The sequence below is a fragment of the Echeneis naucrates genome, chromosome 19 (assembly GCF_900963305.1).
Source record: "Echeneis naucrates chromosome 19, fEcheNa1.1, whole genome shotgun sequence".
Classification (NCBI taxonomy): Eukaryota; Metazoa; Chordata; class Actinopteri; order Carangiformes; family Echeneidae; genus Echeneis; species Echeneis naucrates.
In genome coordinates, this window is record NC_042529.1 from 8,313,215 (window position 1) to 8,340,585 (window position 27,371).

Here is a 27,371-nt window from a genome sequence, read left to right on the forward strand (position 1 = left end):
TTTTAATTAGTTAATTTATATTAATAAATCAAACCAAAATAAAAAAATTATTACAGGGTCTTATCAAAAAGACACAGACTGAAGCAGACTGTAGTGGGACAGTGGTTCAGCGGGCAGCATTTTCATCATACAGACCAAGGTTAGAAACCTTGGACTTGTGCTTAGGTTAGGTTGATTGGTTACTCTAAATTGAGTGCAAAGGTGAATGATATTGACCCGAGGAGACAAGTGGTTCAGTATTTGGCAACTTTAAAGGTTGTCTCTGCTCTTGTGTCCAAAGGTTGCATTGTGAGGAAGAATGTGTTACTCTTGGCATTTAGCTTAATTTGGGCAAAGAATAGCGCAAAAAAACCCCCAAAAAAACAAAAAAACTTAGATTTATTTCTGTTAGGTCTGTTAGGGTATATTTGTTCTTCTGCTCAAATTGCTGACCTACTGTTAACACAAAGACAATGATCTCGATGTCCATTAAATATAAAGGTCAGGAAAACACGTTTTTCAAATAGTATAGAATATATAGGAACTCTGCAATTAGTCAAATTTACCCAATTAAATCTGCACGCTGGATCAAGCTGCTGGAAACTTTAATGTAGTGCAGGGCTCTACCCAGCGGCTGTCTGACATGTGAGGACTGTGAGAAATTATATTTAATTGTTAGTATTGTTCTCGCTTATCTATCTGCTGGGTGGGAGTTGAGTTTGGTAACTGACACGGCAACTCTCCTCCCCTCACTGCTTGCTGAGATAAGAGATGAAAAACCACAACTGTGTCAGAAAACACCCCATTTCACCCTGCAGCTTCAAAAGCTAGCACTTGTTTCCAATGACTGATTCAAACTCCCTGTAAGTACACCTGTCTGCTGTAATTTCAGAACATTTGACTGGATCTCTCTCTCTCGCTCTCTCTTTCTATACATATACGTGTGTGTTCGTATGTGTGTGTCAGCACATCAATATGTCTTTTAGTGATAAGAAGCTGACAGAGGTTGGTGGTGAAAGTCTGAAAAAGAGCAAAAAGAAGCAAAAGAAGGACGATGCCTGGAGACCAGAAGGACCCAGAGATCCATTTGCCATGGTTTGTGTCCTTATGTGTGTGTGCGTGCACATATTGAGTGAACTCATTTAGATTTGTGTATGCACACCCAGGAACTTCTAGTTAGATGTCCTCTCCAGCAGTTGCTGTTTAAAGTTTGTTATGCTTTTAACTGTAAGAGTCTGTTTTATAATTTTGGTCCTTGACCCATCTTTTTCCTGTGCTCTTCTGTCCTAGCTGGACTCTCTGCCAGAGAAGAAACAGCAGGAGATTCAAAGAGCCCTCCACCTCTTCTCCTTGGGTCCAAGTCTGCCAAAAACACTGCAGCAAGCAATGAAACATACCTATCGCTTCTGGGAGACACAGCCTGTCCCCAGACTGAGTGAGAAGTGATAATCCAAATGAAAAAGTTTGGCCGTTTGGATCAGACTTTCTTCGTATAGATTTGAAAAAGTATACATAACATAGCAATTTATGTGCTTTTGAGTGGCTGGCAGGTGGATTTGGTGACCTTTAAGCTGTTCCCCTACCAACAGTCTTATTCTGTAAACACTTCTAAGCGGCTGCTGGCCGTATAGGGACAACTAAACTGCCTCTGTTGGTGAAGAGTTACTCAAAGTCAAAACTTTTAAAATCAAAACCTGCATTGTGTTGGACAACTCCAGAAGTATCTCTGCCATCTTATTGTGACATTCACACTTTTGCTACCACCTTAGCTCCAGCATGAGTGTAAATCAGTCTTGCTTTTAAATACACAAAATATTAACGAATGCTCTGTCAGCATCGTCGTAGTCTAAATAGTGTGCACAAATTGTTCACAATAATTAAAATTTATAAAACTCACATTATTATGTTATTATGTTATTGCGTATTTTCTCCTCAGATGACAATATTACATCTCATGGCCCAATAAAAGAAGATGAAATCAATGTCCGGAAGGAGCCCTATTCTCTGCCCAAAGGCTTTTCCTGGGCTACACTGGATCTGAGCAGCCCAACAGTGGTAAATTAGTAAATTACCAACTCAAGTTGGAGCAGGCAAACATTTCTGTGTAAACTTCAGGAAAAATCCATTCAAAGACCTGTTGCATTTCCATCTGCCATTTCAGCTGGAAGAGCTATGCAATCTCCTGAATGAGAACTACATGGAAGAAGATGACAACACCATCAGATTTAACTTCTCTCTTGAGTATCTCCAATGGTGAGCCAACAAATACAATTATCACTTTTGATCTCCATATCTTTTCTATTTGAATTGAAGAGAAAGAAGTTCTGCTTCTAGTGGAGACAAAGCTCTCTTCAGAGCAGGAAATCATTTCCCCATTTAAGTTTCCAGTCAGCCACTTGATAAAATTGTATTAGTGCAAGATTTCTACGCTAATCTCTTTACAGCTGCAGTGTTTCTCTGTAATCTGCATAAACTGTATCTCCACCTTTAGGGAAAACATAATAACATTTACTTTGAAACTAATAATAAACATTGCAGGAACTGGAACAGGTTCATGGCTCCAGGGTTAACAGGAGCTGCTTTATTCTTTCAGCCTAGTCGACTCTTGCTAAAATTCTTTAATTGGAAATTGTGATTAATTTCAATTTGCTGAACTTCTCTTACATTTAAATTCTGCCCCTCTGTAGGGCTTTGCAGCCTCCTAACTGGCTGGCCCAGTGGCACTGCGCTGTGCGAGTAGACACCAATAAGAAGTTAGTTGGCTTCATTGCTGCCGTTCCTGTCGATGTGTGTGTATATGAGATGTGAGTAGCTCATAAATATATGCAAAAATATGTGTTTATGTGAGTCCCTGTGAGTTATATTGATATTCAGAGCACTCACCAACAAATCTGGTGCAATTTCCATGCAAATGTCCCAAAGCAAAATGCTCAAAACGTGTTCCGCAGGCAGAAACGGATGGTCCAGGTCAAATTCCTGTGTGTCCACAAGAAGCTGCGCCTCAAGCGAATGACTCCAGTTCTGATCCGAGAGGTCACCAGGCGGGCCAATCAGCTGGGCATCCGCCAAGCTGTCTACACCGCTGGCATAGTGCTGCCTACTCCTCTGAGCTCTTGCAGGTAAAGAGCCAGCTTCATAAGCTTCAGCCACTTTTTATTTCAAGAGGAACTGAAGCCACAGTTATCACAATTTCCATATGAGACATCAGCTTTCAACTCAATGAAAGCTGCTTTAAAAAACATTTTCAACTTTACTGATTCATATTTTATTTTTGTTTAAATCCAAAATTGGAACATTTTGGATTGGAACAATTATAATACAGAAATAAAATCCACCCAAAGAATGATTACCTTATTGCTTATTAATCCATTAAATAAAATACGATTACATATCCATTAAAAGCAAGGAACTGCAAACAAATATACTTCAATGAGGGTTACAAATTTTCTTTAACTAAATATAAGTGGATATCTTTGATATTTTTCAAATTAAGCAGTGTGTATCTTCAATGTCCCTGTCAAATAACCAAACTAATCATTTTAGATACTGGCATCGCCCTCTGAATACGCGTAAAATGATGGAGGTCAACTACCCGGGTCTGAGAAAGAACATGAACCTGCACAGAGCTCGCAAGTTCAACCACTTGCCAGAAGTTAGTTTTTGCTGCCACCTACAGACAGAAACATATTAATGCCACTACAGTTTGACTTCAGCCCAAAAATACTGACCAAAACTTTGGACAGCCAAAAAGATTTTAACCATCGGGAGATTGCAGTGAAGAACCATTTTAATTTCACTACACTTTCTGATATATTTTTTTTTGTTCTGCTTTTTCTTTCCTCCATTTTTCTCCAAAGGCGACAAAGACTAAAGGTTTGCGCCCAATGACCAAAAAAGATGTTGTAGGGATACACTCACTCCTCCAGACAAACAGCAGCAAGTTCCACCTCCGCCCCATCCTGTCTCTACAGGAAGTAGAGCACTGGCTGCTACCACGGGAGAATGTGATTGACACCTATGTGGTGGAGGTCTAACTTACAAACTTAATATTTGCTCACCTTGTTCTGATCCAAAAAAGCCTCTACTGTAGCAGTTATTGTAGGAATTCACTCACCTCCTCTCCCCACACACAGGGAGATGATGGCACACTCACAGATGTGGTAAGTTTCTACAGCGTCTCCAGCAAAGTGCTGAATCACCCGGTCCACACTGACGTAAAAGCAGCTCACCTCCTGTATGTCGCCTCATCTGCCACAGACTTGGCTGACCTGATGGAGGACACGGTCATCCTGGCTAAATCTGTGAGTTATCTAAATTTGGATTTGTGTTACTGTATAATTTGGTTTGGGATATTTGGGGTTATTGGCATAAACATCGTCCCTACATAAGAACATGTGTTTAGCGTGTGTGATGACATAATGCTATGCTCTTTTCTCTCACTGACAGAAAGACGTTGATGTTTTCTCTGCTCTCGATGTGATGGATAACAAGAATTTCTTGGAGAAAATAAAGTTCAGTGTCAGTGACAGGAGCCTTCATTACTACCTCTACAACTGGGCATGTCCAAAAATGAGTCCAGACAAGGTATTCATTTCTACAACATCAAACTTTTTTTCAAAATACAGTCCTGGATGTGTCTTGCTCAATGTTTTGTTGAAAATAACTATAAATAATGATACTCAAGTTGGAATTAAACATAGAAGAAGTTTGAGAAAGCTCTTATTATTTATTGAATGACTGATTATGCAATGATATTATGAAATGACGTCATCACAGGTGAAAAATGACTGACAGCAGAAGCAAATTGTGACCTTTACTAAAGCTGTAAGAAAAACAACATAGATATGATGCTGGAGCACAAAGTTCAGCAGTGATGTTTACATTTTCTTGGAATACACGGTTTCAACCTTATATATTTTGCCTTCATTTGGAATGATTATTGCATTTGAGAGCTGGCAATCATTATTAATTCATGCTGATGGGTGCTGTGTTTTGTAGGTGGCCTTAGTGTTTCCCAACTGACCTGGCACTGAGAGACAGCGGAGAGCACTGAAGAAGAACATCAAATTGCTTCAATAGTATGCATAAGGGATTCAAATATGAGCTAAGAAACGGCCAAAGGACACACTAACAAATCTACTGAAAAAAAAAAAAAAAAAAAAGTTAAATTTAAAGCTGGAAGTTGTTTGTCATATCTGCAAAAGGAAATAATAAGAATTCCTCACAAAATAGTTTTTGTTTGTGTATAAGTGTATTGAATTTTTGGCCATACAACAGAGACTGATTACTACCACCAGATTACATAGAAGGCAACTAAAAAGTAATCATACAACAAAATCATGAGATACAAGAATTGTCAAAATATGTGCAGCAGGAGGCGCTGCAGCACTTAAAAGAGACAGACACTGCAGTCGCAGTCATCAGCGAGTTTAGTGAGATAAAACTGGTGTGCTGCACAAACGAAGTTGTTTTTCTCAATCTTATCTCATCTTTGTTCTTGTCTGTGGCGTATTGGACAGTTTTAGCTTTCTGGTGTTGTCACGCTTCATTGAATGAAAGAAAGACAGATTTAAAAGGGGAACCACTCTTTCAAGTTGACTTCACCGTGTTAATGTTTAACAAGCAAACAGGTCGGGAAACACCTGCAGCGCTTTCGCAATTTATTCTGTTTAAAACTATTACTACATTGGCATTCGTATCCTTTAAATATTAACCACAGCTATTAAATGTTGTTTACAAGAAAAATTTCTCTTAATTGCCTTTTATATATATATATATATATATATATATATATATATGTATATATACAATTTGATATCTGACAGAGTACATAAAAACCATAACCAAAAGAATGAATAATGATGTTGTTTTGATGTTTACTGACACCTCTCACTTTTAAATGGCTTTTGATATAAGCATCTGCCAAAGTAGTAAATGTAAATAATGTAATCTTAATGTCATGAAACCAAATTGTGCTGAGAGTATGAATTATAGTTCATCTTACATCATCAGATGCAGTATTCAACAGAATATTCACTCCTCTATTACCTATGTTATTAAAATTTTAACATTTTTCTTTTCAGGCAGACAGAAATTGTGATTGTTGGGTTGTTTTTTCCTGTATGGATGGGATTGGTGGCATTTCCTTTTTTTAAATAGTCTGAAACTCTGTGTAATAACGCACCTATCTTAATTCAAAATCTGGAACTAAAAAATGACCTGAATAAATTGTTAAGTTGTCTTAAATGGAATAGTTTGTGTGTTGTTGTTCTTCTTGTTTTTTTTTTTTTTTTTTTTTTTTATATACAGTCTCTGACAAAATCTTCAGACTTCCTGGAGGGAACTCCAGGAAGTGGGCGTTCACTCGGGGACACGTGACCGCAGCACCCGCCGTGGCTCTGGACCAATCAGAAGCCAGAGACAGTTTTAAGTTTGAAGTTTCTGCAGAGCAGCAGGCAGCAGCTTCTCTCCGCCGGCCGACCGACCTGCACCCTGTCCGGGCCGGACCGACCGCTGTCGGTGGAGGATGCGTTAAGAAAGCCAGCCTGCCTCCTAAAGAAGACCGGGGCCGTTTTGTCTTCGTTTCTCTCTCACTCCCGTCGGGGAGTCGCTGTCTGTGCGGAGAGTTTTAAAACGCAGACTATCTGCGACGCGTTCAGGTTCTCGTTAGCATTTGTAAAAAACAAAACAACAACAACAACACGCAGCTCGACTGTAGGCTAAAGATTGCAGCTTTATCGTCACTTTAAAGCGGACTCTCACTAACACCCCAGCTGGTTTTGTCGTGAGCTGCCCTCCACAGATGATTTCAGGTATGTTGTCATCCATTACGTTGTATTTTTGTAATAACCGCGTAACTCCGGTTGACGCAGGCTGAGAGCTTCCTGTGGGGCGTTTAAAGTCCTTGAAAGGTATTTAAGCAAATGCACTCATGAGTGACAAAACATGAGATTAAGGATCTGATGTGTAGATCTGTGTCGAAACGAGGCTCGCACTCATGCACACGCACGTTCACAGCTACTGTCATTGTATTAGTCAGCGTGGTTTCCTTCCTCAGTCATCTAGTTCCCACAGTTACACAATGCTTTTATTAAATAATACTTAACGCTTCTGCTGTTTACTGTTACACTTAAACTTCCTGTATGTGCCCTTTTTTTTTTGCCAAGACAGGTTTTTATTTTGTGCTGTTTTTCCTAAAACAGCCTCCAGGCCAACTGGTTTCTACAGCCAAGATCTAACCCTGAGCAGTCCTATTTGCAAACAGCTGTCAGGAATGGGCATTTAGGACTTTGTTGTGCAAGACCACCTGTGAAAACAAAGTGATAACAATGCTTGAGAATGCTCAAACATCCTTCAGGCCTAACTGTCATATGTGTTGTTCCTAACTCTGCTGTTTGAGGATTATAAAAACTGGCACAAAATGGTTTGAAATCAAAGTTGCGTTAATCTGTGTCAAACTAACATGGCTGTACAAATATTAGCACGCTGAGTGAATACTGTATACACTGAGCTGATGAGACTTGTTTGATTTCTTTTTGAAACATGTGACCGTTGTTCTCGTGAGGTTTAGCCTGTGTTTACATAATGTGGGTTTCTTTCACAGGACATGGCTCCCACCACCTGTCACCAGACCGTGAATGCGAGTGTTTCTGAGTGAAAAATGAAAACTGTGAAGCTGGTGAAAAAATGAAAAATTCTTGCACGCTAAATGAAATTAAATGCATTGAAGACTCATATCAGATCTTTCTAAGGCTTGCCAGACTTGTAATTTTCCTACTGTAATGGCCTGTGTCAAAACAGACTTCCCAAAAACATCCTCAGCCAGCTGTGTTGAGCAAGATGAAAAAAATGTATTGTATCTCTTAATAAGACATGCTCAATGTCTTTATGTCAGGAGCGCACATGTTTGTGTTACTCTGCAGCTCATTAATAACAGCGTGCTGCTATGTGTCGCTGTTGTTGATTTGGGAAATAACAAAAAGCCGATGGACAAAGTGCAGTCACTGCTGAGCTGTGGTGCAGAGCAGCTGGACCAAAAGCAGGGAGTGGCTCTTGTCATGCTCCCCGTTCTCTCCCACCCACATAATCCTGCTTCTCTTTACCTGCCATTTCTTTGGACCATGTAAAGATCCCACATAGGAACAAAGACACTCCATTGTTGTTGAGGAGAAGTGAGAGTTTAGTTGCTTGTGGAGAGTGTTATCATTCAACTGAATGCCTCGTGTCAGTGATTCTCGCGGTGGTGCTGTGTTGCCCCTATGGGGATCTTGTTACTCACCCCTGGTGAGAGGGCTTTTGTTGATGTGGGCTCCTGTTGCAGGGACTTGTCTTTTTTTGCAATGGAAGGTCAACTTAATTCTTTTTGTTTTTAATTTTCATCACAGCAAGTTGTTATGAATGCTACTTTGGATCAAGTTTCAATTCCTGGTACAGGAGCATCATGAAGAAACAATAGAAAGAGAATGCAAAGGTTTGAACCATAATCTTAGTACCCAGCCCCCCACCCCACCCCACCCCTCCCCCTTCCCCTCAGCATCTGTAGCCCAAGCAGTAGTCTGTTAAATGGGTCGATGATGTACACTTTATCCCAAAGGGAAGTAAGGTTTATCTCAATTGCACAACCATGTGTACGGCTTCCTTGGACCTTAACTTTGTGTTTTGTGTTGCTGCTTTTCTGCTATGCTGCCAAAAACACAAAAGAGGTTTGGTGTGTGGAGGGCATGTACCTCCCACTGGGTGTTGCTTAGCTGAAAAGTAATTTAAAGGATGTAAAAAAAAAAACCCAAAAACAAACTCTTGTTAAATTAGAATTGTAACTTAGATTTATATGGGCATTTAAGATTTTTAACAAGGCTCTAAAGAAGGTGCCCAAAACACTTGTGCACCTGGATTGGCTCATTTTAGTTGGAAATTAACAGATAGCTACTTTTATGTGTATTTGGACGCCTGGGCATTATTAAAGCTTCTGGTATTGTGTATTTCTGCACCTGGCGAGATTAAATGCACTGCTAAAAGAGGCCTCTAAGGGTTCTTTTCTTTCCTCCGTGCTTATGTTTGTTGCCAGGGTGTATTTATTATATGAAGGCTTAGAAACCACTTACAAGTGTATCCCTTTTGCTTTTGTGTAAAGGTTTTCAACAATGAAGTGCTAAGCTAAGAATTATGTGTACAAATCAAGACAACCTTCATTTATTAGAGTATGTAAAAGGCAAAGAGTGCTTCACATGGCCGGTGAGATATAAATATTACGAGCAGGCTTGTGCTCCTTGTCTTGAACTATGCTGTACCTGTCTGCGTTACTTAACAGTTAAGTACTATACGGCAGCTGAACTGTAAAACTTGCCTCCATAAAATAAAAGCTCAAGATCCGTCCTCCCAGCTCAATATCCCGCTGGATGTCTGATCCACACTCCTCCTCAACTCTCACTCAGGTCTAATGTTGGCTGCAAAGGCAAGAGGGTCTGAAGTGCAAATATTTATATAAAGCAGAAGGGATGACAATGTGAGCAATAGGAACTCCACAGGGAGGAGTGCTCGGGGTTACCCTCAGGCTAATCTCTGCTAAGACATATTTATAAACTGAGCCAGCAGTTAGGGTGGACCACTTCCAGGTTCGACACCAAGATGCTAACTGTTTTCGGTCAGTAACTGCACAGCCAAGGACCATGTCAGTGACTTCTTCTACCGGTGTAATATTTGAATGGCATATAAACGTGGTCAGACTTTCGTTTGATTTATGCAAAATTAATAGTTTCCATACATTAGAGCAGCACAAAGCCTCTCTCTGTAGTACCTTTCACTTTGTTTTAGCTCCATGCCAGGCGTGAATTCATCTCACACCACTGTCAGCTGAAAACAGAACCTCTGAATAAAAAATTAGAGGGTGTTTTGAATCTGTGTTTAAAATAGGTTGGCTTGTGGGTGAATGCCAACCAGCGAGTTATTTTGTTTATGTTGATTTGAGTGACAGCTGTTGCTGTGTAACACACATTAATAAAACATGTTAAACAAATGTATCAGATGTGTTTGAAGTGCTAACGCATGAGGGGGTTTAAGGCTTGCCTTGAACTTAATACTGAGATAAGCTTATTCTGCAAATCCAAATGACTCCTCATTTTCAGTTATTCTTTTGGATTGTGTGTGCATTCTGTATCCTGAATAATACTTCCTGTTTCATTCATGGTTTGCTCTTCTGCCAGTAAAAAAACGTCAACTTCATAGAATTTGGAGAAACAGTTGTATCTTCGGGCAAAACATCAGCTGAATGGCCAATAGATAATTGTTTTCCCCTATTTTAAACGGTTTAGTTTGTCTGGCTTAGTGTAAAGCACCACTACTGTTAATACTCCATCTTTCAGCCACACCCCACTCCCCCCGTAGACTGGAGGCCCTGTAACCCTTCCACCCCCTACTCAGTAGCATTCCAGTTGGCCAGATGGTGTCTGCTCTGCACAGTGGACACTAGAGAGCTGGGAGGGAGAAACCCCATGAGCAGGATTCTCTGGATGAGACATTCAACCCCACTGATCCCCACCACCACCAGCCCCCATGATCCCCTCACTCTCTGTTCAGTTTTTTCTGTGCAAAGATGGTGATGAACACCATGTTTTTGTTGTTGGCAGGAAGAAAAATCTCATTAGAATTCTGTGCTTAGCTCAAGAACTAGCAGTGCTCCTTCATTGTTTTGAAAAATAATAGGATGCTATGTGGTTATATCAATAGGAATAAAGGTCTTTTTTTATGTGTGTGAAGTAATTTGTCTATAATATTCCTCTTTACTTACAGCCTTTAAAGCGAGCAAACTTGATAGAAAGCAGCCCCAGGAGCTTTCAAAATAAATGCTGGAAGTACACAAGGAAGAGGAAGAATGAATTAAACCAAACATCACTGTTCAGGCTGCATCCTAGTCAAGCTGAATGGCGCCCAGCACCTCATTCATTCAACTCATTCAACTTTAAAAATAGTTACCGCAACTTCTGTTGGTGTACTGATAAATGATAAATGCCACAATCAGTTTGCACATTTCTCACTCTTTTTTGTCAAAACTTGCAACAATATTACTGCAGAGGCAAGTCTTGACTTATGTTGCACAACGAAGGAAGGACTATTGATGCCACACCCCTACATGCACTGTGCATTCCTCCAATTTCTAGAACCCTTTCTGCAACATGCAGAGACTCGGCTTGAGAAGCCTGATGGAAAGCTTTTGGTTTGCATGCTGAAAAGGACTTTTTTTTGCGGGGGGACACTTTTATTTAACAATTTGAATGGGCCCATAGAAACTTTCCAAATTTGGACTACTTCCAAAAATTCCCCATAGAAATATTTCTGGAAATTTTCCACTCCTTACAGTAGATCTGTCTCGTAAATAAGTGTGCTTGTTTGCTCATGGCCCACATAAACTAATTGAAAAGCACCTAATTTAGCACATCACACCGGTTTATGCACATTATCCATCTATCTATAGAAAGCCTCATAAACCCCACCCTTCCTACTCTCCACTGCTGCTTCCATGATTGCAGCAGCACTGTACCAAAGCCAGGGTGTATATATTCCTGTTGCCCTGTTTTCCCAATTCTCCAGTCGCCTGCCAGTTCGTGCAACAGTGTTTGTGTTTTTGTGTGAGTTTGCCTGTTTGCTTTCCCATACGTCATTTTTTATGGTTCCTTTGAAAACAGAAAGCCGGAATTCAGTGACAAAGAGTCATCCTGTAAGCGAAAAGAGAAAAAAACAGAGCAAAATACAAACATGCTCCTCTGGTTTTTTTTTTTTTTTTGACCTCTTAGCTTTGTTGAAATTGAATGACGAGCCCCCCCGCCCCAGGTTTCATGGAAGGGAGCAGCACTCTCTATGCCTGGTTGTAATTGCAGCTCTACCTCAAACAGATTGGTACAGTTTTTACAGTGTCAGTTACGAAGGCAAAGCAGAGTGCAGTCATGAGTACCCAGGGAGGTTGTTATGTCAACTGCCTTTTGGGTGACTGGCTACAGTTAGCAGGACTTCTGGTAAAAGGGATTTGAGGGACTTTGTGTCTGTGAGAAAGAGAGGGGAGGGAGGGAGGGAGAGGGAGACATGGATTAGTCTCCAGCCCTGTTTTTGCCCCATCCTCCTCCTCTGCAGCAGCAGCAGATACCACCAGACTGGGGCCCCTTGGCACCGTGGAGACACATGCCCTACAAAGCCATCACCCCACAAAAGCCCATTCTCTCCAGCCATCCTTTCCACCTCCTTTCCTCTTTCCGTCTGCTTTGACCTCTGACTCTCTCTGTAGTCTTTTGTTGTACTCACGCTTCTTTCATTCTAGACTCTCTTCATCTTCCAGTTTCTTATTGTAATTTTCTCCAATCTCCATGCTCCTATCCTGTTGCCTCTGCTTTTCCTTCCTCTGTCACGTCAACCCCTTGTCCTCCATTTTCCTTGCAGCTTAGAGTCAGGGAAGATTTGAGTCATGCGGAAGAGGGGCTTTTGCCATATTGGACACACCCCTCCTGTTAGAAGCACACTTTGAAGGTCTCTATAAGTAGAGGCCTTTTCAAAATGATTGAGTGTTGTCATGTTCTACAAATTAAAACTTAATGCTGCTGACTAAAATACCAAAAGATTGCTTTTTAATGAGAAACACATTGACTGCTCAGTATGTGGTTGATTGCTGTGTGAGGGTGGCTTAAAAAGACCTGCCCCCCAACTCTTTCCCCAGCTGTCCAGTATGTGGAAGATGCAGTTAATGGGTTGGGCAACGATGATCCATGCTCAGGCCTATCTGATTTCAATTGTTGACCACACGGCCCATTTGTAAGTACACACATCCATGCAGACAAACGTGCAAATTTTGTCGGCTGTACAAATCAAAAAAGAGAAACCATCCTTGCAGTATTTAGATTATGAGTCAACAGTAGCCTGGGAAGTCATTTTTAGTGGATGCATAGTGAAGAGGATTAAGATTAAATTTAATTTTCTTTTAAAGTTAAACGAGATTGTTATTGTGGCCTTCTTTTGAAGTCATTGCATGATCAAATCTCAAGCAGATTTCCTTTGCAGTTTAACTGTTACTTGCTTGTTACTAGTTCCTGAATGTGGCTGAAAGTTTCTCATAACTATCTTAAGAACCGATTGACTGTTTTCACACTGGCACTTGGTTTTCTCAGCGGAGCAGAGTTTCCACTGTCCACCTTCTTCCCTCAGCAAAAATGTGTGTTGGGAGTTGGATATATCATTAACTGCCTCCTTGTTTTTAGTGCAGCAAAGGAAAGTTGATGTCTTAGTCTCTGATGCTTGTGGTTTCTTTATGTGGATTCCTTCAGGTTTCCAGTGGCAAAATGTCATAATTGGCACAGCTGAATAGATACTTGGGAAGTGTCCTTTTTTGAGTGTGACAACAACGTAACTGAGGTGTCTACTTCAAACTTAAGAAGAATTCAAAATAGCAGTTTCAAGTGTGAAGTGGTGATAGCTCAGCATTTTAAGGCAACATAAGGAAAAAGATAACACTGACTGGTGGAATTCCAGTAAAGCTGTACTGAAAAAGTAATGAAAAATTGCAGACACATTTTTACACAACTTCGGTGGTTTCCAGGTCTCTATCTTTCATTAGTGCCGTGACCCCTGCAATTAAATTACTGACTTAGAGTGAGCTGTGGGTCCTGTGGTTATACTAAACGGCAGACTGTCTGTCCTTTTGTGAGTTTTTTCCTGAACAGAGCTTTGATGCACACTTTTCAAATGAAGTGACCAAGGTTTGTCTCACTTTATGACATAGTCCCTGATTTCTTGTATTTACATACTTTACCTTTCCCATGCAGATCCACTGTTTATGAGAAGGGTGTAGCCTGCATTCCTGCTCTGTCCTCTTTTGTAGACAGAAAAATACACACTAGTGGTCTACAGGTCAGCTGTTGTCTCTGAGGCAACTTTTTGGCTGGTCCTTGCCTCAGAATGAATCGGTGAGTTAATGTGTATGAGCTCCTTTATGGATCTGTGTGACAAGGATTGTTTTCCCATAAGATGCCAGATTCCTGTTTTCATTGCAGTGGCATCAGTAGTTTTATGAGTAAGAATGAAATCATGGAATTTAACAGGGTTCTGCTTTGTTTTGTTTTTTCAGGTGCTTTAGGTGACATATGTGTCATAAAACAAAGTTTATGCAAGTTCAATTTGATTTATTAATTCTTCTTCTCCGCTTCTGTTTCTGGGTCGTGGTGGGGGTGCTGGAGCCAATCCCAGCTCACACTGGGCTACGGTGGGGTACACCCTGGACAGGTTGCCAGTCCGTCATACAGAGACAGAGATGAACAACCACTCACACTCATGGGAAGAGCACGCAAAAAGGGCCCGGGCTCAGGAAACAAACACGTAACCTTCTTGTTCTGGGGCAACAGCACAAAACACTATGTTGCCGTGCTGCCCTCAGTTTGACTTATTCTAACCTTTTTTGCAGCATCACAGTATCACATTCTTCAGCAATTCCCATTAGCAACAATAAATTTTTTCCAATGCTTTGAGAGCTGCTTCATGGATGGTGTGCAGAGAGATGGTGTTTGAACTTTGTATTGGCTTAACAGGACTTATCAGTTAGTGTATTTTGTGAGCTTTCCCATTTTACTGGATCTCCTGTGTTTGAAGGTTGTTCTTTTTCAAGTTCTCTAGTCTGTGTTAAATCAGAGCATCAGCCAGTAACACATTCAGATTATAAGAACACCATAGTTACTGTTAAATTTGCACAGTTCTTTTATGTTTGCACACACAACACAAAATAATAGGCAAAAACAAACAAAGAACACCTGCACGTTTTATCGGCAGTAACATTTCAACATTTTGCGTTGTGTTGGCTGTGTATGTGGAAACTGGGTAGAAAGCCACAAAAGAGGTTTAAACTGAGCATGAGCATACCTGGTTTCAATACTGATAATATTCAATAGATGTTTGGATTTGATTGTGCAAAGGCCCACTTTTTGAAATTTCTCTGAAGTGACTCAGTTATTGAAACTTTTGTGTTTGCAGTACTTTGCAGTTGGCTTAAGACCTAAAACAGATTATATGTCATTTTAAGTAACTGCGTATCATAACTGGCACGCTTACCAGAAGAGTAAATATTTTCATGTGACTGTTGCAGAGGAAATGATGATAGTAAATCTGATACTCTTTTGAGTCCAAAGGGGATGTCTGGCTTTTGAACCCAGTTGAAGTTTTCTCACTGCCCTTGCCCACCGTGTCTCAAGAGAATTTTGAACTTTTGCCAGGTTCATGAGTAACATTTCCTAATTAATGCAGTTTTATGAAGAAGGATATGGGACACAGTCAGGAAGTGCTGGCCTTTGTTGAAACAGATCTTCCTCTTGTAGCCAGTACAAATTCTCAATAGACAAGGAAAGGTCAGGCGACACACCAGTGATTGGAAACGACTGACTCTCTTTGTTTACATGCCCTCAAGCAGAAGAAATAATGTCACCTGTCTGAATTGGCAACGACTGGTATAACTGCATACTGAGCAGGACAGATGTACTGTCGTCAGTGAAACAAAACCCTGAATGTGCTCTGCTATGTTTCTCACATACTGTCCATCAACAAACCTCACAACTTTGATGAATGTGACACTTTAAGGACAGTTTGACCAAACAAGCTCACTTATCTTTTTCAGTGTTGTACCGAACCCCCCCCCCCCCCCAAAATACCTCTAACATCATACACTCAATCTGCAGACCTTATTCAGAGGCCTCCTATTTTTTTTCAGGTCTGCCCCCATGTGTCCGTATTTCTAAAAAAATATAACCATAAATAGGTAATGACACCTCCTGTGGCGTTTGCAAATTGCCTACCAAAAAAATATTCTTGGGTTAGCTCACTCTTGCTGATAGGGATGATGATTTTTGAAGTATGACTCACAACTGTGTTTGCAATCGCCCTTGTTAAAAAAACAGACAGCTTCCAAACAAAGCAGCCTTGAAGTTCTGGGTCTCCATAAACCAGCTTTGGTATACTGTTTGACTCCTTTTATAGGTAATGACTTAGGCGAATTATGTAAGCTTGTGCAAGTCCTGAAAGCTACATTGCAACTCAGGATAATTTTGCCTTCATAAGGCAATTCACAGGCATTGGAGTGACATTCACTTGAAATCCACCCCTCCTTTTTTTATTTGTTATCGCTGAGGAAAATGGCATCACAATTTACTTATTCATCACCATAATCTTTCAAAAACCTCGTAAAGTTTGAATAACTTTTTTAGCCCGCGAGTTGAAAGGTAGCATAATTCCTCTCACCTCCGTTCTTAAGAAGCTGGGGGGGCACCTCAAGGATTAAGGCTCGGTGGTAGTGGACTTACTGATACCAATTGATTAAATTTGTTTCTTTAATAGGCCATTTGGTTTTGATATTATGCACCAAACTTAATTTAGAGAGCTTTATCCCCATTTTCTTAGAATTACTAGCAGTTTCTGTTCTGGCCGTTCAACTGACTGTAGACACTTGGTTGCTCGACTAACTCGAATGAGAATGAATTTAGCTAATTTGTCAATTTAAAAAACAGATGTTTTTTTTTTTTCCTACAAAGGTTAGACCATGTGGAGATGTGGAGAAGACTGCCAGGCTCGTAACAAGAAACAGACAACTTGTGATCGTCTCACAGTTTACAGTTAAACTGCATTTTAATTTACACAAGGGAATTACTGTGGTCCAGTTGTCCGGCATTGTTATGAGGATGTAGGAGGAGGAGGAGGGGGAGAGGAGAGGTCAAGGGGGAGACTTTGACACACATGCAACCATTTAACACACACACGTATTCCCTGTCACAGATTTCCTGTGTAATATTTCAAAGCCATAATTTTTAAGCGGACCAAGAGTCCCGATACGGTGCTGGTTTTTTATTGCCCAGCAGGTGGCCAATGGTCTGTGGGATGCACTACAGAAAAGGCTCTTGGGGCCAGTGCAGTCTCACAACTCCTGCCTCCACTTTTCCTGTTTTTTTTTTTTTTTGACTCTTAATTACATTGTACAGACAATCCACCCTCTTGTACAATTTTCCCTGTTTGCTGATAACTGTGCAAATCAGGGTATGAATTAACCTTTCTTGTGTCATTTAATTGAGAATGGGGGCTACATAAATCACCAAACCTCTCATAAATATAGATATACCCCCTTTTTCACTTAGTTCCTTCTCGTCCTGTTTGGCCCAAAGCATCATGAACATACTTGTGCTGTGAAAAATGTCTGCGGAGAAGCCTCTTTGATCCCATGTAACAGTCAGAACCTGCACACACTATTTTCATTGCTGCCTTCGACTGGTGATGCATTCACATAAGTGTAATTTTCAAAATGCATATATCTGAGCCAGGTGTGGTTTTCTGCTCTGCAAATACTTAATGGAACAAAATGAGCTCAACTCAGCCTTCTAATTTTTACCTCCTAAATTTAACGCACTTGGTTCTGAATGGTTAAACGTTATTAAGTAGAGAATGTTTTATTGTGAAAGAGGTGGAAAGATTTTTTTATTTTATTCAGATTTATCCAGATTTTCCTTGCTAAAGGGCCCAAAAGACTATATTCAAATTTGTGCACACACTGGGGAAGACACACATGTAGATTAAACACATTCATATTTAGGGGCTATTGGTGTCTTTCAGGCACCATGTTTGCAGTAAATATGCAGTCATTATCTGGTGGGATAATGTTCAAGAGGCGATTAGCATAGATAGAAAGCCTCGACTAATTACAAAATAAAATGGGATGAAGATGTTATGGATTTGTTTTGCACTTTCTCTCTCTTCCTTCTCCCTCTCTCCAGCTGGCTCGATGTGAGTCAATGGAGGTTATATGTGAATCTCATTGTGGTGGTCAACTGTGTGTCAGCAGAGTTGGCTGACTTCATGCTCGCAGAGGGGGTGGGGGTGTGTTAGCTGGAGCAGGGCAGGGCAGGCTAGAGCTTCGCTTGGAGCTGTGCGCTCAAGGCACTTTCCTATGAAAGCTAGGGAAGTAAATGTTTGGGTAAATTTGGATGCACACACTTTCAGAGAGCCAGGCTTGTGAAATTGTATACTCCAATCCTAATCCACTCATGTTTTTCTTTCTATTTTGCAGCTGTGGGGTGATTTTGATGGCGTGAGACATTATTGTCAAGGAAGATTGACCAAGAAATCAGATACCATTAAAGTCGAAGAAGCAAAGTTTGAATCTTGTCACTTCAGCTGCTTTGAACTGCATAATGGATGGAGTAGACACCTTGCAGAGCTCAGCCCCAGAGACCAAAGCTGAGCGAATTGCCCGCTACAAAGCCGAGAGGAGGAGGGAGCTTGCTGAGCGCTATGGCAACACGGAGGAATTCACCTCCAAATATGTCCGCAGGGACAGGAAAATTGCTGACACATCAGAAATTGTGTCTTCAGCAACCAAGGATAAGGCAAAATATGAAGATAATGGATCAGAGCCGACATATAGCAGGAGGGGTATAAGGAGTAGAGTAGTAGAACCAGTGGAGCAAGCTCATGGTGAACATGCCCATCAAGAGGAGGCCACCACTCATCTTAGAATAGATGCAATATCATCCCACAAATCGGAAACTGTCTCTTCCACAAAGACCTCCTCTCATTTAAGGTGAGTTTATTCATTCAAAAGCACACTCCCTTTTGCTCTTGTTTCTTGTTTTCAATAAGACATAAACCTCAAACACCAAGCTGCACTGACACACAAAATGACATAGTATGTCAGTTTTGACATTCATGCCTCAATTTATAGTGCATTTGCAGCCAATAAAGACTTCTGAGAGAATACTGTAAATTGGCTTGCCGGCTCCCAGTGAGTGAAGAGCGAGGCAATGAGTCTGTACATTTGGAGACTACTTAGTGCTATCTTCTGTTTGAAGTAAACACGGCTGCTAACATTTCCAAAATTGGCCATGCATGCAAGCCAGAGAACTGCCACGTTTATTTTGCCATGGTATGCTTTGCAGTGTTGACATGCACACAGCTCATTTTGGCTCACTTCAGAGGATCTCACAGGTTTAACACATTTTGGAGTAACAAACTTCTATTGTCAGGATGACTTGGAAGTTTGGTAATTTGCTGCAAGGGTTGCTCCTCTGAGAGTTGCACGTAGTTGGAGTAAGACAAGTCCAGTCGTGGATCTGGGGATGTTTGCGCTGTAATCAAGCTGGAGATTCTACTGTTGACACACAGCCGGACTTGTCTGCTCTTGTCATTTTTTGAAAAACAGCCTGAGGGAATGATGATAAAGAAGGAAAACTGAGGTGGACATAGTATGAAGATAGTGTTGGAGATTGGGCTGTTTTGGGCTTGGAAAATTGAGCTTGCCAAGTTTTCATGCCCTGTGCTTAATGGAGCAAGATGAGATGACTGATGACTTTTTAGAAATAGTTACCTAAATGATTAGAAAACATGTATTGTGTTGAAATAGAAAAAAGAATGCCTGCACAAAATGACAAGTTTAATCAGATCTCTCTCAAGGCGAAGCTGCATTAGTTTTAACAATTAACACGTTTTTCTTTGTTTTGCTTCGAGTCCTGTTTTTGCAGAATTTTGTGTTGCAATGTATCCAGAGACCAGATGTTTTAAAGCTTGTACTTAGTTGTGAATATAGACGAAGTGGAGTTGTTTTCTCCCTGTGTCATCTCACTACCAAGGGAAAAAAAGAATATTTGGCAAAACACAGAGTAAAGACACACAAAGATATGGTTGACATTTTTAATTAAAGAGAACAGAAACATGGGTTGACACGATGATCTGTTTGTCTTGCATGCCTTTTGTGTTAACTACTAATCTTGTCAGTTTTGTTGTGACGTTTGCTGAAGTCAAGCACCAGCTATGCAGCCTTGTTCAAGGACACAGTAGGATATGTATAAAAGCTTTACTAAAACACATCGGCAGATGCCCAACCTAACAGGTTTATTTGTATTCCCTTTAAAGGAAATTGGATGTATAATTTCTTTCAATGCATCCTCAAGTACGATTCTGGATTTCATATTGTTAGAATTGAATTATGTTGTACTTTATGATTGAACCCTCATAGACAGCATGTTTGTATATGTCTGTTGGAGAAGTAAAACACTCTGTCAACAGTTTTATCTGACACAGACAAGAATCCTAACCATGTAAAGTCGCAGCTGAAGAGTGACATTCCAAACTCTTCACTTTGACACTTACTTTAACAAGTGTTTCTTGAAATGGGGAACTATATAATGCACATTTATATAATAATTCTGTAGTTGTGACAGTTATCATCATTTGATAACAACCAAATACCAAAGGCCATGGTTAAACAAATATAAGATATGAAAGAAAGCTCAGTTGGAAGAATGCTGTAATGGTGGAAAAATACTCATCTCACTTCTTATGAACCGAAGAAACACTCAGTTCAGTTTTAGTTGTATAATAGTCTTCCAGAGTGGAACTGCTTCCCTCACAAATTATCTTTGACAAGTGTTCAATGATAGATGGTAAACACACAAACCCACAAAAGCCAAATTTAATTTAGGCCTGACATCAAGACACCGCAGGAAACAATTTGCGACAGCTTATATGATGTACCACCAACCATGTTTGTCATTTCTAACCATTGAAAATGATGCTCAATGGCTAGAATGCCAATCTGTTGCTGTATATTTACCTATGCAAAGGAGTTAAAAGGAGTTGATTTCATTGATTCCTTGGAAACTTTTTTCCACAAGAATGTGGAAGAAAGTGTAACTTACAGTTTGGGGTCTGATATTATGGTGTAGAATTATAAACAAGACTGGAAGGAATTTTGTTAATCATTGTTTGTATGACATGGATGAAAAAGATTTACAGTACCATCCTTATTAGAGGCTGAGCCCTGCAACAGCTAAGCCCGTAAATTAGAAACAAGATTTAAATCTTTTATCCTTGTAAAAGTAATAATTAGATCCACTCCCTGTTATTAGTTTGCTGGCTCTCTCCTTAATTTGGTTTTACCCAAAGTTGTGTGTGTATGGTCAAATTAGGAGAGAAGAGCACAAGAGTGCTAACTAATTAACTGTTAATGCTAATGTATTTAACTTTGGTCTCTTCAGCCTCCTCCATTATTGTATTGCTGTTTTCTCTCATCCTCTCTCTGCACTCTACCCTCCTTATCTGGTTATTTTTTTTTATGGGTGGATAGCAGCGACATGTGTGGCCCCTCTTAGTCAGCCAGCAGTCAAAGTGCGGGTGGGGTTGATGAAGTGTTGCTTAGCCCTGCAGTTTCAGAGTAGAGCATTTAGTCACCCAGATTGTCCAAGTCGGCAAACAGACCAGTAGCTTTAAGTGGATAATGTTGCATTCCATAGTTCCTCTGTCGGACACTGTCGTAGGTTTAAAGTTACTGCAAATTACACAACCACAGATTATTTACTACATCACTGATGTTATTGTTACACCAACATCAATTTGTCTGCCATGATATTTCGCATCTCCAATTACACCACATTCATTCAGCATAGGTATTGCATTCTGGCATAATCTGCTTTCCACAGTATTGCATATATATACTGAGGCAAACCAGCCAAAGACTGACACAACTTTCTGCAGCAGCCAAGCCTGAGCCCAAATTTGTTATCAAATTATTTAATTTTTTTTTTTTTGTTATTTTTCCTACATACATAACATTTATTTAATGTGTGTGAAGAAAACAGCGTTAGGAAATGGATTCTTGATCTTTTCTAATAGATGTTTACAGTTTCGTAAATTATCGTTATCATATGATCAGTGAAAGCAGTTAGCTGTTGTGTTTCAATGGAGCACACAGGATTAGGCTTTATTTAGCCAATACAAGTAACTTGAAAAGCCCTGGATTGGTTCCAAACTCCATTGAGCAGACGAGCTTGGGGTTATCTCCCCTTCCTCAATAGCCTTTGACCCCTTCCAGATGTCCACCATGGTTTTCTATTGTGTTTAAAGCAGCCACCCCCCCACCTCCCCTCTCCTGTTACATCATCACTGCTGCCCCACAGGCAGCTGCTGTCCCCATCCATATTTAACGCCCATTACTTCGAGATGAATGGTCATCTTCAGATGCTACACAGGAATCGCTGTTCTGTCTTTGCCACCAGGGGACTGGAAGAGCAGCATGAGTAAATGTTGTGGGGCTCTATCATACAAGGGAGAGTAAGTGTCTGACTGCAGCCTTGTCAGTTTGGTTTATGCTGAATCTTTTTTTTTCCTATGTGGTTTAAGTGTACATTTCTGGATGTTGGATTTACACTTCGGATACTATTTTTAATGTCAAGCTTGCCAGCATCAACTGTACAGCTGTGTAATCCTTCATCACCATAATTTGGTGGAGTGAACTAAACTGTCTCTCTTTCTCTGTCTCATGTAGGCTGCTGGAAACTGATGACACCGAAGAGCCGAAGGGTAAGATGAACCCACCACTTTACCACACTCACATCCTATATGATCCCACACACTGCTTTATCTTTTAACTCATTCAGCCTATCTCTGTTACTCAGTTAGGAACACTGAGCTCATTGTTGATGTCAGAATGCCTACCTGCCTTATAGATGTCTGCTTTGTGATACTCTGCTACTGAGGAGGAGCGAAAGGAAACAGCGCTATTGATGTGCTGGGTCATGTTTTACTGTGTCATTTCAAATTAATGTTCTTTGCTTTCTCAAAAATAAGCTAGATATTATAGGAGCTGTGTGCTTATACTTGTGTTTTTGATTCAGCCAGTTAGCATTAGGAACTAATTTTGGAGCCTATGCCATAGAAAGGGGGAAAAAGGGGGAGGCATGCACATGGGCGACTGGCTGCTTTTCTGACAAACACATGACTCCACAGGCTGTTTGTCTGGCTGTCCATCTGCCTGTATGCCTCTCTCTCCATCTGTGTGCCACCTGACTGTCTGTCCCAGTGGCTAACCTGCCTGTGTGTATTTGATGTGTCTGCTTTGCTATGTGTTTGTGTGGGTGTTTACTTGTAAATGCTACATAGTGAAAACCCCAAAACCATTTTCCTGGCAAAGTCAGGGCAGTTTGGGGCAGTGGGGACATTTTGGTCAGTCTTCACTTTCCAAGGACCTTCAAATACTTGCTTGAGTGTTGCTTGTATTAATTAAAGATTGGGTTAGACATTAAGTTGTGATGGCTATGGTCAGGGAAAGCAGTCAGATTTGCTGTGAATTCCTCCATAAATGTATGTTCTCAGATATTCAAAGTTATTGAGAGTAAAACTCAAAAGCCTGTAGAAGTCTATGTGATTCATAGTCTGTCAACAGATGAAAGAATTTTAGGATGATGTAATAAATTTGGGGACAGAATACAAAATACTGGATACTGGGGTTTTCTTTTACTTTGATCTGATGCCAAATAGACAATAGATAGTTTGTAGGATAACAGACTAAAAGACAGAATATAATAGTGTTGTTGTTGTTTTTTTGTTTTTTGTTTTTTTCCTTGTTGGAAGAGAAACAGATTCAGAAAGACAAACAAAAGACTGTTAGTGTGTTGGACAGAACAAGAGTGTGTGAGAACATTCATAGGGTTGGCGGAGCTTCCTGTCCAAGCTGGCAGAGGAGTCAGTGCTCTGGGCCAGAACGCCTCTCACTGTTGCATCAAGGGTTTCCCCGACCCTTTAGCTATCAGCCATCTAACAGTGTCACTCTACAGCCTTCACTTATACATAACTCACTGTAGGAGTGCATGAGTTTGTTTTTTTTAAGAAGTATTGGTGACAGGTAATGTGCTGTGAAAAAGGCCTTGAATTAAAGCAAATACTCCTGTATTCCCCTCCTGGTGAATGATAGTTGATGATGCTGTAAAACATATTTCGCAGTTTGTTTGATATCCACTTTGCTTTCATTGTGTGTTCTCATGTGCAGACTGTAGTGGCCATCAAAAGGTCAAATGCCTCTCCTGGAAGTTCTCAACAGCTAAATTATAGCAGTCTTGTAGGATGGATGAAAACACTTATGGATGAGTGAGCGAACATAAGTGGACGTTTTTTCCATCTCTTGACTGTTTCTTTTCTCTCTCTGTCTCTCACTTGGATGTTGGATAGATGATGATGTAAAAAAGATTGGACTGGAGTCAAAACTGAAGGAGCACAGTCTGAGTGGAATCAACAGTCTGGATAGCTTTAGGTTTCATCATCTCAACTAAATCATGCTAAGTTGCGGACAGCAGGAGATCATGGAAACATAAATCATAGCTGGAGTATTAAACTGAAACTGAGCAGTTTTTCCAGTAGGGGTTTGTCAGAGACTTGCCATTATTTGGATTTTATTTATTTGTTTATTTTTCCCTTTGTATCGATTGAGGAGGTGGGGGTCACTTAAATTGTTAGATTATTAAAGCCTTAAAAACAGGGTCAGAGTGGGAGAATGGGATTAAGTGTGCTGACTTTATGTGAAGAAGTTTATGTTGTTTTAGAGTACCATTAAGTCTAATTGTTTCCTTTTGTGCGGATTAGAAGATTATTATCAGGGCTGGTTTTGATTAGACTTTACTCTGAGATATTATTTTCTTTGCCTCTTGCATATCAGGACAAACAGAGTTTACATGTGCTCCTCCCAGGCATATGTCATGCTATCGTTATTACTATCATTTAAGTCACTGATTATCACTTTAGTGACTCACTAAAACTACCTGTGCCTGGTTGATTTCTCAGACTAAACCTGAGGCCAGTGGACATATCGCTCTTTTCATTTCTGTCACGTATCCAAAGTCACTTCAGAGGCCCAAGTGAAACCAATAAGATTATATCCTGTCAATTTTTCAGTCTGCATTTTTCACATTGTCCCAACGGCTTGTCCCAGAAAGACTGGGAAGAGTGTGTTTGCTGTTTTGTTTGTGTGAAACCGACTTTTGTGCAACTATTGTTGATCATTTTTGCATATGTGTGAGATTGGGATTTTAGTGCCAGGCCAAACAGTGCATAATGCTGTGGATACCAAACACACTTTTCACATGGAATTGGCCAACTCTCTGAAATTACTTAAACAAACTTTTGCATAGTGAATTGTATGTGTGTGTCAACAGTTGGGGAGACACTTGTGGATTCATCCAAGAAGACTGCTGCATCCAAAATATCTGGTTTTAAGGTAAATTGTTTTAAGTATATCTTCTATTTCCCTTTATCCAAATGTTTTTTTATTTTGTGGTTTATTTTGCACACATGTAAAATGTTTAACATAACTAAGTTTATTGTCAGGTTTCTCCTTACAATAAGGCAAAGTATGTACTTATATCTGAATCTTGATTAACTTCTTATTTGTAATAATGTGATGCTCAAATGTCCACCTCAACTAGGTAAAGCCTCCCATTTTTTGCTTTGAATTCCAAACCTAGCAGACTTTTCAAGAGCACAGTTTGCCAAATCTAAAGTTGAACTCATCAGTGTCTAAACTTTCAATGACGCTGTCTCCATATTTCATCACCAGTTTACAGTTAATTCACTTTATATTCCTCGCTGATTTACTCAGAGCTCCTTCCAGTGCAGCTGGTATATGCTTCAACCCCTCGCCTCCCCAGGAAATTTGCTCCATTAATAACAAATTGAGCTGTTCCATACAGCTCTGAGCTGTCCTGCACCTGGATGCATGCTTAGCCAAAGTCCTGATTTCTGCACACATAGTCCATGGAGGTCTTAAAGCAGTGATGGGAAGAAAAGTCTGGAGAGTGAGAAGATGCCCTTGGAAACAAAAACTGGATAATGTCCCCAATCCTTTGGGAGAGCTACATGTGTGGTTAAAATGAACTGAGTATCAGGCTTTCCCAGGCTGGTTAAGTTTCACAATATTGGATGTAAATAGCTGTTCTAACTTGGCCTTCACAGACCAGGAGCGGCGCCAAGGTTGGCCAAGTGAATGCAGATGGCAGCAAGTTTCTCCAACCAGAAACCTGCTGGGAAAACAGACTCCCACAAAGCAGCTATCTTTCAATCACAAATTTTTTTGTCTTCTCTCTGTCTTTTGTTCTTTCCCTCATCTCTGTTAGTATAAAGTCACTTGTAGGTCATCAGCAGTGACAGATGCTCATTTGCTGTCTTCACTCTGCCCTTATCACTCCTCTCTCCTTCACAGCCCCTCATGAGTCAGTGTCTCCAGCATGAGAGACCAAATAGCAGTGAGGTTATAGTGTGTCTGCTTTCCAACACAAATCGAGACAATAAAGTATATACATACAGACTTCTGTAGAAAGATTCAGCTCATTTATATTGACAAACAAAAGTGTGTTGGACAGAACAAGAGTGTGTGAATTTCTTGACTGGTATATAAAAAAAACAACAACCTCATGCTGGGTAAAAAATTAATTCTTTCTTCAAAATCTATAAGCGTTTAGTTTTTAAGTGGCCTCTTACAAACATGTTCATGGCCTCCATGAACATGTTTGTCTTTTGTGAAAAACTAGCATTTGATTTCTGTTGCTCTCCTCACAGCAGGAGATCCACTTATCTTAACTAGGACGACATAGAGCGCCGGGAAAGTGTTTACTGACAATGCTCTTGCACAGCTGCGCAGTTCACATTGAGTGCAAGCTGTAAAAAGTCCCTAACTACAAGGATACCCGAAAAAGATGGATAGAAATAAAATGAGACATTTAGATTCCAGCAATTTTGCCGATAGATGAGGTCCTCAAAAAATAAATGAACAAAACCACAGAATGCATAAAAAATATGTTTCACAAAAATGACTGGGTTTTAACCATTAAAACATTTTCTATCTGATTGTGAGCACAACCACTGATGTGTAAAAAAATAAATTAAAATAAAATAAATAAATAAATAAAAATAAAGCACCCATCTGGGCCTTGTTATGTAATCGCTGTGTAAATACTGTTTTGTTTTATGCTGCTTATGTCTGCCCAGGTCACGTTAAATTATATCATTAGGAACTGATGTTTTCCACTGCTAGGGACTACTAATATGTCACATAAAAGGCCATTAGATCTTAATTGTGATAAAATTTTCACCAAAAGCTCAAATAGGAGCTAAATTACAACCTGCATGGCATTAAATAGTTCATAAAAAGTCTGATTTGAACTTGGTTTCTGCAGAGGACAACAGATTGCACATTGTAGATGGTCTTCATTTGCATGTATCATTCTTTGTGTTTAAATCAAAGGGTGGGGGAGTAGCATTGTTTCATCAAGTGTATCTTAGCCTCCGATCTGAATATGAACATTCACTCAGACAGTGGACCCAGGGAAGCAATATCTAACCTCAGAGAAGGTAAAGTAAAAATAAAAGCAAACCAAAATGGCTCCCTTGAGGATACTTTAATTTAATGTGGAAAATACAGCACTGGCAGTACTCATCTGTCTCCATTTAAAGTTTGTTCTCTACGAATGTACTGGAGGTGGGTATATTTCTTATTCTTGCTCCAGCTCAATTAAACCCTGCTTCTTCAGGATCAGTCACACACTACAGTGCCAACCTTTGAGCAACTCAGCTGG

The 27,371-nt window shown here is 40.2% G+C and overlaps 2 protein-coding genes across 3 annotated transcripts in view; both read left to right on the forward strand.

Annotated features, from left to right (window-relative positions):
* Positions 1-954: 954 nt before the first annotated feature.
* Positions 955-6,611, forward strand: LOC115060451 (glycylpeptide N-tetradecanoyltransferase 2-like). Its single transcript, XM_029528378.1, has 12 exons — positions 955-1,074; positions 1,270-1,414; positions 1,916-2,034; positions 2,141-2,232; positions 2,667-2,783; positions 2,928-3,098; positions 3,523-3,631; positions 3,837-4,007; positions 4,113-4,280; positions 4,426-4,563; positions 6,063-6,075; positions 6,289-6,611. The coding sequence occupies exons 1-12, from the start codon at positions 955-957 to the stop codon at positions 6,609-6,611; spliced, it is 1,686 nt and encodes a 561-aa protein (XP_029384238.1).
* svild (supervillin d) overlaps positions 6,430-27,371 on the forward strand; it is a 38,604-nt gene continuing 17,662 nt past the window's right edge. For both annotated transcript variants that reach the window (XM_029527722.1, XM_029527721.1), the window contains exons 1-4: positions 6,430-6,791; positions 18,047-18,559; positions 22,298-22,332; positions 24,957-25,018. In XM_029527722.1, the coding sequence (XP_029383582.1) occupies positions 18,171-18,559; positions 22,298-22,332; positions 24,957-25,018 (486 nt within the window). In that variant the 5' untranslated portion in view covers positions 6,430-6,791; positions 18,047-18,170. The remainder of the gene's footprint in view (positions 6,792-18,046; positions 18,560-22,297; positions 22,333-24,956; positions 25,019-27,371) is intronic.

Excerpts from the sequence above, each read along its gene's own strand:
- LOC115060451 (XM_029528378.1), top strand. The coding sequence starts at position 955 with ATGTCTTTTAGTGATAAGAAGCTGACAGAGGTTGGTGGTGAAAGTCTG. Across the intron at positions 1,075-1,269 it reads CCAGAGATCCATTTGCCATG|CTGGACTCTCTGCCAGAGAA; the intron begins GTTTGTGTCCTT and ends CTTCTGTCCTAG. Across the intron at positions 3,632-3,836 it reads AGTTCAACCACTTGCCAGAA|GCGACAAAGACTAAAGGTTT; the intron begins GTTAGTTTTTGC and ends TTTTCTCCAAAG.